General features: G+C 58.0%; 1 protein-coding gene across 2 annotated transcripts; it reads left to right on the top strand.

Annotated features, from left to right (window-relative positions):
• Positions 1-677: 677 nt before the first annotated feature.
• On the top strand, positions 678-13948 carry ZDHHC9 (zinc finger DHHC-type palmitoyltransferase 9). Of its 2 annotated transcripts, none has more exons than XM_064670339.1 (10): positions 678-786; positions 1115-1417; positions 8206-8366; positions 8917-9075; positions 9922-10059; positions 10199-10252; positions 10513-10610; positions 10740-10843; positions 10960-11125; positions 11865-13948. In XM_064670339.1, the coding sequence occupies exons 2-10, from the start codon at positions 1251-1253 to the stop codon at positions 11967-11969; spliced, it is 1152 nt and encodes a 383-aa protein (XP_064526409.1). In that variant the 5' UTR covers positions 678-786; positions 1115-1250; the 3' UTR covers positions 11970-13948. The 2 variants fall into 2 exon arrangements, with proteins under 2 accessions (XP_064526409.1, XP_064526410.1); XM_064670340.1 differs by lacking the exon at positions 678-786 and adding an exon at positions 854-983.
• The last annotated feature ends 102 nt before the right edge of the window (positions 13949-14050 follow it).

Here is a 14050-nt window from a genome sequence, read left to right on the forward strand (position 1 = left end):
CGTCTCCATAGCAACAACCGCGGGGGGGGAAAAAGTTCCTTATTTTTCCCCTCGGATTTGAGGCTCCGGGGCCCTGCCGCCGCCGGCTGCCACATGCCCACGGGGAGCACCGTGTGTGGGACACCGGGGTGTTCCTCGCACCAAACCCCAGGGTCCCGGTGTGCAAAGCCAGCAAACAGGAGTGCGGCCCCAAAATGTGGGAGGGGCAGGCGGGGAACTCCCCGTGTGCTCCCCGCGGCAGAAGTGGGGCTCGGCAGCCCGGTCCTTGGTGGGCACCTGGTGCGAGAGAACGGAAAAGAAAACCAGGAACGGCGGAGCTGCGCTGGTCAGGCCCCGCCGGGGGTCTGGCAGGAGCCGGGCCAGGCCAGTGACCCCCCGTGTCCGTCCCGGTCCCGATCCCTATCCCTATCCCGATCTCGCCGCACCCGGCCCAGGCCCCGCCCCCGACACGTGCCGGGCCGCGCCCCCGCCCCGCCTCCCCTTGTCCGCACCGGGGCGGGGCCAGGGCCGCTGAGTGACAGCGTATCTGGCCAATGGACATGCGGAAAGCTCAGAAGAGGGAGGATCCTCCTCGGAACGACAGCGCTGGAGGCCAATGGGCGGGCGGGGCGGGAGGAGCCGCCGTGGAGTGGCAGCGAGCGTGGCCAATAGGCGAGCGGGGCGGGGCGCGGGGGCGCGGCGGGGCCAATGGCGGCGGCGGCCGCGCCCCCTTTGGGTTGCGGGGCGTGGTGGCCCCTCCCGGCGCGGAGGGAGCGACCGGCCCGGCCCGACCGGCACCGGCACCGGGTGAGCGGCGGCGCGGGATCCCCCGCGCCCTCCCAAGCCCTCCCCTTCTGCCCTCTACCCTCTGCGGGCGGGTGCTGCCCTGCCCTGCCTTGCCCTGCCCGGCGCCCCGTCCCCTCCCGTCGCGGGGCCGCCCCGCCGCCCCCTCCCCGCCCAGCCGATGGTCTCCCCGTAGGGCCGCGCCCCGCGCCCCCTCCCCGGTGGGTTCCCGCGGCGACGCCCCTCCTGGGCGCGGGGTTTCCATGGCGACGGCCGCCGCCCCCCGGCCCGGGGCTGCCGCCGCCGCCTCCCCGGTGCTGACCGAGCGCTCTCCCGGTTCCCTCTCCCGCAGCCGCCAGCGCAGCCCCGCGGGGCCCCGATGATGCCGGGGGCGCGGGCGGCGGAGCAGCAGGAGCAGCAGCAACAGCAGCAGCAGCAGCAGCGCCCGGACGCGCGGCGGCCGCCGCCGCCCCAGTGACGGCCCCGCCATGTCGGTGATGGTGGCGAGGAAGAAGGTGGTTCGGAAATGGGAGAAGCTGCCGGGCAGGAACACCTTCTGCTGCGACGGCCGCATCATGATGGCCCGCCAGAAGGGCATCTTTTACCTGACGCTCTTCCTCATCCTCGGCACCTGTGCCCTCTTCTTTGCCTTCGAGTGAGTTCCCCCGGGGACCCCCGCGGGGCTGGGATGGGACTGGGGACCGGTCCGGGGGCCTTGGGAGAGGGAGGGGAGCCTGGCATGAAGCAGCCTGGCAGAGGGGAGCCTGCGGCTCTGCCTGCCCAGATCTGCCTCCTGGCCCTCAGCAGACTGAGCCTGGAGGTTTTGGGGAGGATGGACCCTACCAGATCGTTCCCCCGGCTCTGCCCATGGGATGACACTTCCCTGTGTTCGGACCCTGCAGGGTGACACTGGCCCTCTGTCCCCATGGGTCACCCTTTCCTCTGTCTGGGGCTTGGCAGTCCCAAGTGCTCCTGGCCCCAGGATGGCTGGGGTGCAAGGGCACTGCTGCTGCAGCCCCGGGGTCCAGCCTGTGTCCCTGCCCTTGGGGGGACATGCAGCCACCTCTGTCAGCCCCACCAGGGAGGTGGCCCTGCTGGAGGATTAATGAGGAATGAGGTTGGTGGCTCCAAGGCTCCTGACAGTCTGACCTGCCCCTAGTGCTACACTACAGCAGAGGCCCCACAGCCAGAGCCACTCCAGTATTTGGGGAGGGTCCAGCCACCCCTTAGATCAGCTCTGCAGCCAAAACCCTGGATCCTGCTGAAGGAGAGGGACCTACCCCCTCCTTTCAGCAATCCCTGGGAGCTGGGCTGGCATTAAAGTAATCCTACAATCAAAAAAACAAACAAAAAGGGAAAAGCTTATGTTTGCCCCAGCTGATGCTGTGGGAGGGTACAGGACACCCCTCTCACCTGGTTTGAGGATGAAATTGGATCAGCTAAAGAACTGCAAAACTTCCCTTCCTCAGTCTCCTTGGGTATGTTTGTGTTCTGGGGCAGGAGAAGGGCTGACACAGGATTGGGTAACACAAAAGCTTGTTAAGCCAGGAAAAGCAAGCGGAAGGAGCTGCTCCCTGGCTAAGCCCTGGCTGTCCCTGCAGAGCCGTAAACCCCTCAGCCCAGATGCTGGCCTCTTCAGCATCTTCCCCAGGCTAGGGAACTTGTCTCCACATCCCCTGGCCTGGCATGGCTCTCCCTAGTTCCTTGCCCGAATTATCCCTGGCTCAGTCTGAATTCTGAGGTACCAAGTGACACCACTCTTGGTTTGTTGTTTGGGTTTTTTTTTCCATCTGAAAAGTGGGGCTGAGCCTTCCTGCCTTGCAGGAAGAACTGCTGCTCCAGAAATGCTTTTTGCTGCTCCAGAAACACTGATTTGAGGGATAATTGCTCTGGCTCCCTGTGGGTCCTGTGGAGCGTGAACCACATCCCGCTCTGCTGTGGTTGCCCTCACCAGCTGCACCAGGCAGAGTGAGTGAAGGCTGTGTTCCATCCCTAGGCCGTGGTTAGCCTGGAATGTGACTAGAAATTCCTTGAGAAGCCCCTTTCCATGCTCTGGGAAGCAGAGGCCTATGGAGGGGTTGCTTGCACCAAGACATCCAGACCGTGCCTAGAGCCAGAGGGTGGGCTGTGCAGGGGAAGTGCTGCTGGGAGTAGGATCACTTTTGAATTTTAGTTAAATCATCTAAGGAAGACAAGGAAAAGTTTGGGAAAAGCCCGAATACCCATTTGATTCAGTGCATAATATCTCAGCGTTTTCTGTTTGGTAAAGAGGGAGTTGTTTTGAACTTGTTTGGGGATTTTTGTGTTTGGGAGAGGGATGAGATATTGCCTTCCCATCTGGCAGGACTCCCCAGGGTCTCTTTTGCACCGACCAGGCTGAGATGAGCAGCTGGGCTCCCTGCCTGCCCTGTGCACCTTCCACGCACCTTGGGGAGCTTTGGGTGAGGGTCTCAACCTTGAGCTTTCACCGTGTTGTGCATTTGTCTCAGCTTTTGGCAGATTCTTTTGCGTTTGCATGCAAATTCCTGGTTTCCCCTCTTAAAACTCGTGCTACAGAGGAGCCATCCGGGTGTTAGGGTCTGGATTTGGAGCGTGGCAGTCGGTGGTGGGCGGAGGAGCCCTTCCCCTCCCTGCCCGCTCACTGCAGGGCTGCCCGTGCCGTGGTGCCTTTTCCATTCAGCTGAATCACTTGCGCAGTCACACCTTGTCTGAACACGGCTCCGGGGGTGCCTGGAGCCAGGATCTGTCTGGCTGCTCGCCCTGCGCCGGGCCGGGATGATCCCGGCGCTCCGGGCTGTGCTGGCTCCGGTTACAGCCGGCGCTGGTGGGGACCGGCACCCACATCAGGGGAAAAGCCACCGCCGTCCCTCGCTGGCAGGGTCCTCCGCAGCCCTGGAATGACGGCCGTGCTCTTTGGGCTGCTGCTTCTGGTGGTGTTTTTTTCCTCCGAGTATCTCCAGTACCATCGGCTGCTCCGCGGTGTCCGCAGGCGAGCGGGCTGAGCCTCCTCAGCCCTGTGGGTGGGAGTTTCCGTGCTTTGATCCCCCAATCCGCAGCGCTGTGGTCTAGGATCGCGTAAGTCTCTCCATCCGGGAGCGAACAGGACCCAGAGGCTGGCAGAGCTCAGTGCCGTACCTGAGATCCGGCTCCTCCCTCCTGGATAAGGCAGAGGGACGGAGCCGTGCTGGCTCTGGCTCCCGGGAAGGGCTCTGCAGCCACCAGGGTCCTCTGCCCAAGGGCACCTCTCTCATCACCACTTCATGAGGGAGCAGCTCCCGCTGCTCAGGGCTGGTCCCTGCAGGGTCTGAGACCTGTGCTTAACTAGGTCTGCTCCATAACATGTCCCATAAAATTCAGTTCCACGTCCTCTGGGCGTTATTTCAGACTCCTGACGGTAATGTCAGCCCTGTGGCTGGGCACTTAGCTGGTAACTCTGCCCGTGCTGTTCCAGCGTGAGAGAAGCCCATGTAAAGCACTTGTGAAATCCCTTTGGGAACGAGGATGATGGGATGCTGCATCCTCTCTCAGGCTGGGAGTTCCCTTTGCAGTTTGCCAGCCTGTCTCGTGGCCTGAAGTGAGTTCCTCACACAGCTGAAGGGAATGGGATTTCTTTTGCCTCCAGCTTTTCAGCACAGAACTTGATACCTGTAAATGTCAGAGGCTTCTCCAATGCCCAGGTATATTTGTCGCTTTGTTTTTCTAGCTTTGTAGAGATGAAAATGTGTTTGTCTTCTGATAGGTTGAAAACACCTACACTGCCCCTCATGTGACTTTATTTTTTAGTTTTGATTTCCGAACCCCAGGGACCAAGGCTGACAGAGGAGCCTCTGAGGTGGTGTTACCTCTAGACAGATCTCTGACAAGCGCGGTCAAAACTTACACGAGTTGATCGGTGCTTTTTAATCACTGTAATTTCTTTGGATAGAGGTGAGTTTGTTGGTGTCCAGAGTTCAGCTTGTTTCGCTCCTGTTTGTATGTGCAGTGGCTGCTCCTGGGGTTTCAACTGACCTTTTTCTCGTATGTGGGTTCCTTCTCAGGAACTTCAGCCTCCCTGCATGTCCTCTGTGACACCCTCATTCCCTCATTCCCGGATCTTGGGGTGATCTGCCTGTGTGGAAACTTGATTTTTTTAGCCAGGAAAAGAGCAATAACATCAGCGTAATGCATCTGTGTCCTGCCTCAGCCGGGTCAGAAGCACATGGTGTGTGCTGGCAGTTGATGTGGGTCTGTAGTGAGGGTTTCTGTGTCACCGCTGGCAGATGGGGAGAGGTTCCATGGAGAGCTCCAGCTCTGCCTGGTGCTGCTGGGAAGGGCCTGGACACAGATTTGTGGTTGTGGCACTTACCCGGGCTTCGGAGCAGCCTCTTCCACACTTACCACAAGTACAGTGAGTCCTGGACACCATCCCAGAGCTGGGAGGTGCAGATGGCTGAAGTGCCCTGGTGAGGGTCAGGTGTTTGGGAAAGATACAGCTCTGCTGGCACTCACAGTGTGGTTGTGCCGTAGTTTAGGAAAGTTGATTTGCAGGTGAGATGTGAGTGACTAATATAATGAAGCTTGTGCTGAGCACAGTTGGGGCCTGTGTAGAAGATGCAGTGCCCAGTGGCTGTGGCTGCAGTCAGGCATGGTGGCTTTCCCCTTCCTTCAGAGCTTTGCTCAATGTGCTGATTACAACAGACCTTCTCAAGAGGGCACAAAATAACCGGCCAAGCACTGTAACTAGTGGCACCTCCCAGCTGCTTCTCCCCCTACCCCCCCATTCCAATGATCTCTTTGTTGAGCCTTCCTGCCCCCAGCCCACCCCTCTGTGACAATGAATTGTGATAGTGCTCTTATTGTCTGCTTGTCGGTGACAAAACGCTCCAGAGCACAAATATGGTGCTGGGAGTGGGGGAGCAGCATCCTCACATGCCAACAGAGCATCTCTGTTGGCTCCGAGCTCTCCCAAACAAAAGATCTTTAAAATATCTGTTACTGAGCAGTGAAATCATGCTGGAGATGCAGCATAGACCGAAGATACCCCAACGCTATTGAGTACCTGAGTACCAAGTCAAGACTTTGTGTGGTTGCTGTCCCTGCTGTGGACATGTTCCCTGAAAGTCACCTCTGGAAGAGTGAGGCCCCATCAGTACAGTGGAGAACAGGAGGCACGTGAGGGGCTCCATGTTGGGCTCCATGTTAGGCCTTATGCAGTTTCAGTGTGGTGAGAGCTCCTCTGGCTCTCACACCTCTGCCCTCAGCTGTGAGGGGCCACAGAAGCCAGCCTAGTTAAGGGAAGTTAAGCTAAGCCCGTGTGGAAGCAGGAGGGCTGTGGCTCAGCTTTAACACAGTTCATGGATCCATATTTAAACCCACAATATGTTCATGTTGTCACGGCAGTTCCAAAAGCTGTCGTGTCAGCTGAACAAGGGTCAGGCTGTAGCCCTTTGGGGCAGACAGTGTCCAGATTTTCAAGGAATAATCACAGCATCACTGAATCATTTAGGTTTGAAAAGACCTCCAAGATGATCTAGTCCAACCTTTGACCAATCCTCACTTTGTCACCCAGCCCAGAGCACTGAGTGCCATGTCCAGTCGTTTCTTGAACACCTCTGGGGATGGTGACTCCACCACCTCCCTGACCACCCTTTCCAGGGAGAAATTTCTGATGTCCAACCTGAACCTCCCCCGGCACAGCTTGAGGCTGCGTGCTCTTGTCCTGTCATTTGTAACCTGGGAGAAGAGGCTGACCCACACCTAAACCCATATTACATATTCCTAAACCCATATTTCTACCCCAAATGGGCTCCAAGGTTTCTGTTTGCTCTCTGACTGACTTGCAGCTCTCCCTGGACTTTGCCCTTGCAGAGGGAATGCAAAGTTATCTTGTGCTGCCTGAAGACGATAAGCTCAGCCCTCTGGCTCTTTGGCTGTGGGCAAGGCTCGGCACAGGGATGTTGTTTTGGGGAACTGAGGAGTGTGCAGTGTCTGAAATTAAGGATGTTGGTGTATGGGACAAGCCATGTGCATCACTGTGGGTGCTTGGTGTTGCAGCTGTGGCCAAAGCATGCTGTAGCTCCAGTGTGCAGCCCTTCTGTCCTTGTCACACGCTGGGGACAGTCGCTGGAGACAGCCAGTGGCCCAGTGAGCATTCCTGTGGTGGGTCTGCAGAGCTGGAAGCTGCATTGTGTTTGGGGAAGCTGTGGTGGGAATGCTGTCCAGAATTAAGTAGTCAGTGCTGTGGAGCTGGTGGAAATGGCTTTGGTTGGGATGGCAGCCCCCCCAGGGAGCATAACCCCCATCCTCTCACTGCAGTAGACTGATGCTCTCTTGGAGAGTAACTGTGGAACAGAAGGAATCTGGATTGATCCACCCTTCACCAAAAAGGGTGAAGGGTGGGTCTAGGAAAGCCAGGTGCCTGAAAGTCTCAGTGCTCAGCTGCATCAGGAGGCACCCAGGGAAGCAACGTGTGAGAGGAGAGGTGAGACATGGCACGAATGGTGGGATTGGGGGGTGTGTGTTTCCCTTAAACCATAGGCAAGCTCTATAGGAATTTTGACCCAATATCAGTGGGGTTTTCTGAAGGAATTAGGATAAATATGTGTTTTCTTTCAGCCCCGTATGTCTCTAAACCATGACTTCTGCCCAGGCCTGCGCTGTGGTGCTCATGGGAACATGGATGCGGCTATGTGGGAGCAGCACAGCTATGATGAAATGAGCCCCATGCTCCCTTTGCACTTCCTCCATCAGCAGGATCAGAACAATAAACTCCTTGTCGAGTCTTGCTGCATTTTAGAGCAAACAAACCTTGTACCATGTTCCCTCTTGGGCTTGGGAAATCTTGGAGCAGGAGCCTTTCTCCTTTATTTGGAGCTTTTCAGTCCCTTACCTCAGAAAAGCCAGAGGAAGACAGACATTGCACGGGAATGTTGCACTTCCAGAGGAACCCATTCCTGAGAAGCACAGGATGCAGTAAATTCCAGTAATTTCTGTGGTACTGGAAGCTGCTGCCCTTTAGGGGCCAGCTAGAGATTCCCACCATCCTCATGTGCTTCCATGCCTTCCGGCATGGTAGGTCCTCAACCAGGCCTTGAGTACTTCTTCTGGAGCTCCAGCCCATCCCTTGGCAGCAGGGGTCTAACAGGCATGGTCTCTCCAGCTCCCTGGTCACATTTCTGGCACCGCCCAAAACTGGATCTGAAAACAGAACAGATGCTGGGAAGTATCTGTGCCTGGCTGGTGGAAAACACAGCAGTGCTGTGATGGTGCCTGGTCACTGGAGCTGCCCCAGGAGCATTCCCCTGTGGTGGTGAATCAGAAGGACATGCTGAACAGCTTCTCTGCTCTAGATCTTACCAGTGCTCAGGAGCGCCGGGGCTTTGATGCCGTGCCAGGCGTGCTCAGCCCGGTGCCGGCAGACTCCAGACTCGCTCTGACTCATCTCCTCCCACCCCATGTCTGCAGGTGCCGGTACCTGGCTGTCCAGCTGTCCCCGGCCATCCCCGTGTTTGCAGCAGTTCTCTTCCTGTTTGCCATGGCCACGCTGCTGCGGACGAGCTTCAGCGACCCCGGGGTGATCCCGAGGGCCCTGCCTGACGAGGCAGCCTTCATCGAGATGGAGATTGGTGAGTGTGGGGCAGCCAACCTGGGGAGGGCTGGAAAAGCCTCTGTATTTCTGGCATATTTTTAGGCTGCAATCCCTTCAGAGCCTTTCTTCCTGGCTGGACCTCCAAAAGTGAGGAGCGCCCTGATCTGCTGGCCCATTGTGCTTGGCCAAGTCTCAAAAAGGGGGCATGATGTACCTGCGTCTCTCTCTGGGAATCCTTTCACCTGCTACTTTCTCTCCCGTAGCCATGTACATACAAAGTTTGTTTTTGGAAGGGGTGCAGGAAGTTTGGTGTGGTCCCCTTGATCCCTCAGGGAGAGAGGAGTTTTTATGAATGCGGGTGACAACCCCTATCCTCCTCTCAACGTGCCCATGAAAGCTCTGGCATCCCTTTTCCTGCCTCCAAGCTGCCAGGTTGGCTCTGGCTCGCATGAGCAGAGCTGCAGCCGCCGGCTCTGGAGCCAACAGGCTCTGGTCCCGCTGGTAGGAAAGGCGGGGAAACGAGTTGTCGTTCTGGGCCTGTCGTGTTGTAGCAGCAGGTCCGATCTGTGCTCTGTTCTCTCTGGCAGAGGCCACCAACGGGACCGTGCCACAGGGCCAGCGCCCGCCCCCGCGCATCAAGAACTTCCAGATCAACAACCAGATCGTGAAGCTCAAGTACTGCTACACGTGTAAGATCTTTCGCCCGCCCCGCGCCTCGCACTGCAGCATCTGCGACAACTGTGTGGGTGAGTGCAGGGCTGGGCCTGCTCCTGCCCTCAGCTCCTGTGGGGGAGCCTTGGAGAAAGAGGGAGACCTGTGCCTCATGACGGGCAGGTCTGGAGTGGTGGTGTGTCCACATAGGGACAGGCTGCCTTGTCTTATGCTGAAGGAGCTTGATGTTTGCTCAGCACCTGGAGCCACGTGGTTACTCTTTGCCAGGACTTTGGCAATAACTAGCCTAACCAAGTCCAACTTCTCCGTGTGTGTGTGCGCCCAGCCTGTTTTTCTCTTCCACTGGACTCTGGCCTTGCTGGAGGGTTCTAGTGGAGAGTTGTGTCTTGCATGACAGCAGCTTCTTCATCAGCATGGGGATTGTGCTATCCTATGGGGTGCCCTGGTTGTTGTCCTCCTGTGTATGTAATTGGCTTATGTTCAGCAGTGCTGCTCCAGGTAGAAATCCCGTTCCTCCTCTTCAGATTCCCGACCTTTGTGTGTTTATGCACTTCCACGAACCCTCTCCTGATTATTCTAGTAGGTATATAGTGGGTTGGGTAACAACTTGGGGACTCCCAGGCCTTCATCTAACCCATGTGCTGTGGCTGTTGTACCCCAGGGAGAGAAGACACACGAGGGGCCAAGTTCAAACTCTCTCTTAATGCGCAAAATGACTCATTATGAAATGATTTTGGACTTTCTGACCTGGTCTCCCTTCCTGGACGGGGGCTGGGATACAGAGTCCTGAGTGAGCAGAGGGTTGGACTTAGGAGTCCTTATCAGCCTGGGAGATTTTTGAGGTGGGGGCACAGGAGCAAGGATCCGGAGGTGGGCAGGGCTGTGTTGGAGGGTGCTGATCTCCGTCTTGGCTTCCCCAGAGCGCTTCGACCATCACTGTCCCTGGGTGGGCAACTGTGTGGGGAAGAGGAACTACCGCTACTTCTACCTCTTCATCCTCTCGCTCTCCCTCCTCACCATCTACATCTTCACCTTCAACATCGTCTACGTAGCACTGAGTGAGTCTGGCTGGAGGGCTGGGAAGGAGGGAGGGAGTAAGGGTACAGATAGCGGTGGGAAACCAGAGTGATGGAGTGGGAAAGGGAATTTGATGGGATGTTCCAGAGTAAAAAATATCTCTTGCTTTTTGTATTGCAGAATCTCTGAAGATTGGATTTCTGAACACGTTGAAGGAAACCCCAGGGACATATCCTTCCACAGTGCCTCTTCTCTAAAGCTGGGGGCTAGTGGGAGCTGCATTATGGATGGGCTACCCAGGCCACTCTAACATGTATCTCTGGGCATTTTTCCACCGATGACAAGATGGGGAGCAGTTCTGTGGCTTTTGGGAGGAGGCTAAAACAGAAAACCATGGTTAGGAGAGGAAGAGAAGTTGGTGTGCTTGAGGGTTGTGATAGGTGGGCTGGGCCCACTCCCCAGCTGTTCCCAGTCCTTAACTGTTCTCACTGTACTGGAGGTGCTCATCTGTTTCTTCACGCTGTGGTCGGTGGTGGGGTTAACTGGGTTCCACACCTTCCTGGTGGCACTGAATCAGACAACCAACGAAGACGTAAGTAGACTCTTCCTCTGAGCCGTTGCCTCTGAGCGCGTCACAGCTGTGCCCACTCTGCAGGCCAAGGCAGGGCTTTGGGGGAGGGTTTCCCTGGAGCAGACCTGACCTTGTGCCTGACTGTTTCAGATTAAGGGGTCCTGGACTGGGAAGAACCGTGTGCAGAATCCCTACAGCCACGGCAACATAGTGAAGAACTGCTGTGAGGTGCTTTGTGGGCCTCTGCCTCCCAGGTAAGCTGTTGAGGGGCAGCCCTGACCTTTACCTTCCACCAGCACTTCTCCTCCTGGGAAAAGAGATGGGATCTGGGGAGGCATGTGTCTCTGATGGCATGGCTCTGTTCTTGCAGTGTCCTGGACAGACGGGGCATCCTGCAGCAGGAGGAGAGCACAGCTCAGGAGGGACCGTGCCCGCGGGGGCCCGGCACGCAGGAGCCCCCGGCCATGCAGGGCCCCAGGCAGGCTGAGGAGAGCAGCATGAAGCAGCAGGATGGCAGCATTCCTCTCCCCAGTGCCGTGAGTAATCCTCTTGGGAGCTGGGGGGGCTCTTGGACAGTGAGGGAAAGCTGAGAGTGATGTAGGAAGGACAGAACAACATAGGGGGGCCGTGCTGAGAGGCTGCTGGTGAAAAGCCAGTTTGGTCTGATGCTGGAAACCAGGGCCTCTTGGTTTCCTGGATTTTCCTCAAAGGAGATCACAGCTGGCTGTGGTTTTGGAGATCAGTGCTGCTGTGAGAGCACTCAGGAGCTGTCACCCATGGAGCTGGGAGGGGCTGGGGAAGGGTGGGATGTTGCCTGCATCTTGTTCTGGTGCTGCATGTGAGCTGCAGGGCTCTCCCTGGGAAGGGTCCTCACAGGTGTGGGATCTCTGTCTTTGGAGAGCAGCCTGCTCTGTGTTTGAAATTAGCCCTGCTTTAAGGACATAGTTGGACAGGAGACCTCCAGAGTGCACTTCCCTAAATTATTCCATGAACATGGTGGGAAATGTTTGGGCCTGCTCATGCTTGGGCACGATCTGCTGCTTCTCTGGTGGATACAGTCCAGACCACTTCTGCTGGAGCAGTCCAGTGCTCCAGCTCTTCCCGAAGCTTTTGTTGTTTTTGTTGGGGGGCCCCTGGTTTCTCCTTTTCCCAAGCCCAGCCGAGACTGCTGCTGGTGGAGCTGGAGGCAGGAGCAGAGCCGTGGGGCCTGTATGCTCAGAGAGGTGCTCTGTACTGGGGTGTGTCCCTGCAGGTCACTCTGTCCTCTCTCCCCAGGTCCCTGCGCCATCCCTGAGTGACACCGAGATGCCGGAGGAGAAGCAGCGAACGCCTGGGGAGGTCCCGGTGCCCTCCCCGGACGCTGGGCGAGCGGAGCACTAGCGTCTGCTTGGAAGGGAGAACTTTCTTGTTTTGTCTAATCAAAGCTGGAAGTGATGGAGGAGAGGAGGAGGAGGGCTGGATGGCAGGCACCTGATTCCCCATGGCCATTTTGCTTTAGTCATTACTCACCACGGTGTGGGCCAGCGGTGGCACGGGACAGCGAGTGTGGGTGGCACGCCTTGGTCACCACGGGGCACTGCCACTGCTGAGGCAGGTCTGCCTGCAGCCAGGGCTGGGCCTCTGGCTCTGCAGGCTGTCCTGGATGCTCCATCCCGGCTCAGGGCTGGGGCTGTCCCTCTACCTGGCCCCGGCTCTGATGGGGCAACTCGTGGTCCAGCAGCTCAGCAGTCAGGGCCAGCCTGCTCCCTCCTGCTGAGGAATCCCCTGCTCCCTCCTGCTGAGGAATCCCCATGGGACGGGGAAAGCAATCATGGCAGTAGCATCCTCTCTCCCCTCCTCCCTCCTTCCTCTAATCTGTGACGTTGTTTTGTGGTTGGCGTGGCAAGGCTTGTCAGGAGACGTTGTGGTGCCCAGAGGACCCAAACAAGCGGGGAGGAGTTCTGCTGGCAGCGGTTTTTAAGTAGCTTTCTTCCTGTGCTCCTTTTCATGTGACATAGCTGGGGCAGCAGCTGTGATGGGGACCCTCCTCACCCTGCCCTGGGGCTCACACCGACCCGGGGGCTCGAGGGAAGGAGCGGGCAGCCTCCCCGACCTACACCAGCCACAGAGTGGTTGTGCCAGGGTGTACTGAGCTGCAGGAAAGGGTCTACCTGTGCCACCGGCTCCCTGGCTGGTGCTGGGGCTGCATTTGCTGCTGGGTGTCTGCACTGAGCCCTCCCCTTGCTGTGGCACGGCCGCTCTGCAGAACCTCAGCCCTGACTGTGTTGTGTCCTTGTGTTCCGGTGTCCCCCATCTGCCTTGCTCTGCAGTTCTCAGCCATCCCAGACTGGCTGTGGGAGCCTTGGATCTTCCCAGGGCTGTGCTGGCTGCCCGAGGATGGGCTGTGTGGTGTCACTCACCTGTGTGTCCTCAGCAAAGTCGGGAGAAGAGGCTGGGGGGGATGATGGGAGAGCTCCATGTCGTGGCAGGGCTCCTCCCCTGCCCCACTCCCTGTCCTGTGCTGGCAGGACCCTCACGCCTGCAGGGTCCCTGCAGAGGCCCGTGGTGGGGAGAGGCCATTCCGTGCCCTGGCAGCTCCCCATCCCACACCATGAGTGCTGGGCACTCCTGTGCCTCCTGCAAGTGTGCAGTGGGTGGTGGCAGGTGGGGGGTGTCCTGCCTGGCCAGTCCTGTGTGTGTCTCCATGATGCTCCTGCCTGGCAGCGGGAAGTCGCTGTTGCTCCGCCCCTGGCCTCATGCCATCCTGCTTTCAGCAGCTGTGTGGAGCAGCCCGCTCCCTCTGGAGCCTGGCCTGTGCCTCCCACCTCGCTCCTCTTCCCTGGGCCCTTGCAGCGTGGCCCTGGGCTGTGGCTGGCAGCGGGTGACAGTGGTGTTGACGTGGTGTTAACGTGGCACCGGCGCTGCCCCCTCTCCTGCGGTGCCGGGGTCTCCTCTCCCGGTGAGAGGGCAGAGCTGCTGCTCTGGCTGTGGCCATGGGTCTGCAGTGGCCCTGCAGCTGCTCCCGGCCTCCCTGCCATGGCCCTGTAGCCAGCCCGGTCCCATCTCGTCCCCGCAGGACAGGGGTCCTGCTCCTGGCCCTGAGCACCCCGCCGGCCGTGGGAGCCGCCCCAACATGCTACTGACCAAATCTCAAATTCGGTGTGAAAAAGTGTATTTTTTGGCTCTGCTGCTCCCCGTTCCATGCTGTGTGGGGAGTGCTGCCTGCCGGGACTGCCGTGCCAGTGAGGCCTGCCTGTGCTGGTCGGGGTCTCCAGAAGGAAGGGGAGGTCGGGCAAGGGTTGGGGGTTCTTTATTTTTTTTCTTCTTATTTTTTTTTAATTTTAAAACAATGAAGGAAACTTAATTGGTTTGAAAATGGCTGAGCTGTAGCCCCTGCGTGTCTGTGCTGCCCCAAGCCAGCTCCCTTTTCCCCCTTCCCTGTGCCTTTCCAGCCTCTCCATCTCACACTTCCAGAGTGTCTT

The sequence above is a fragment of the Pseudopipra pipra genome, chromosome 13 (assembly GCF_036250125.1).
Source record: "Pseudopipra pipra isolate bDixPip1 chromosome 13, bDixPip1.hap1, whole genome shotgun sequence".
NCBI lineage: Eukaryota > Metazoa > Chordata > Aves > Passeriformes > Pipridae > Pseudopipra > Pseudopipra pipra.

Coding starts and splice junctions, on each gene's coding strand:
- ZDHHC9 (XM_064670339.1), top strand. CDS start 1,251: ATGTCGGTGATGGTGGCGAGGAAGAAGGTGGTTCGGAAATGGGAGAAG. Junction 9,076..9,921: donor CATCTGCGACAACTGTGTGG/GTGAGTGCAGGG, acceptor TGGCTTCCCCAG/AGCGCTTCGACCATCACTGT. Junction 11,126..11,864: donor GCATTCCTCTCCCCAGTGCC/GTGAGTAATCCT, acceptor CTCTCTCCCCAG/GTCCCTGCGCCATCCCTGAG.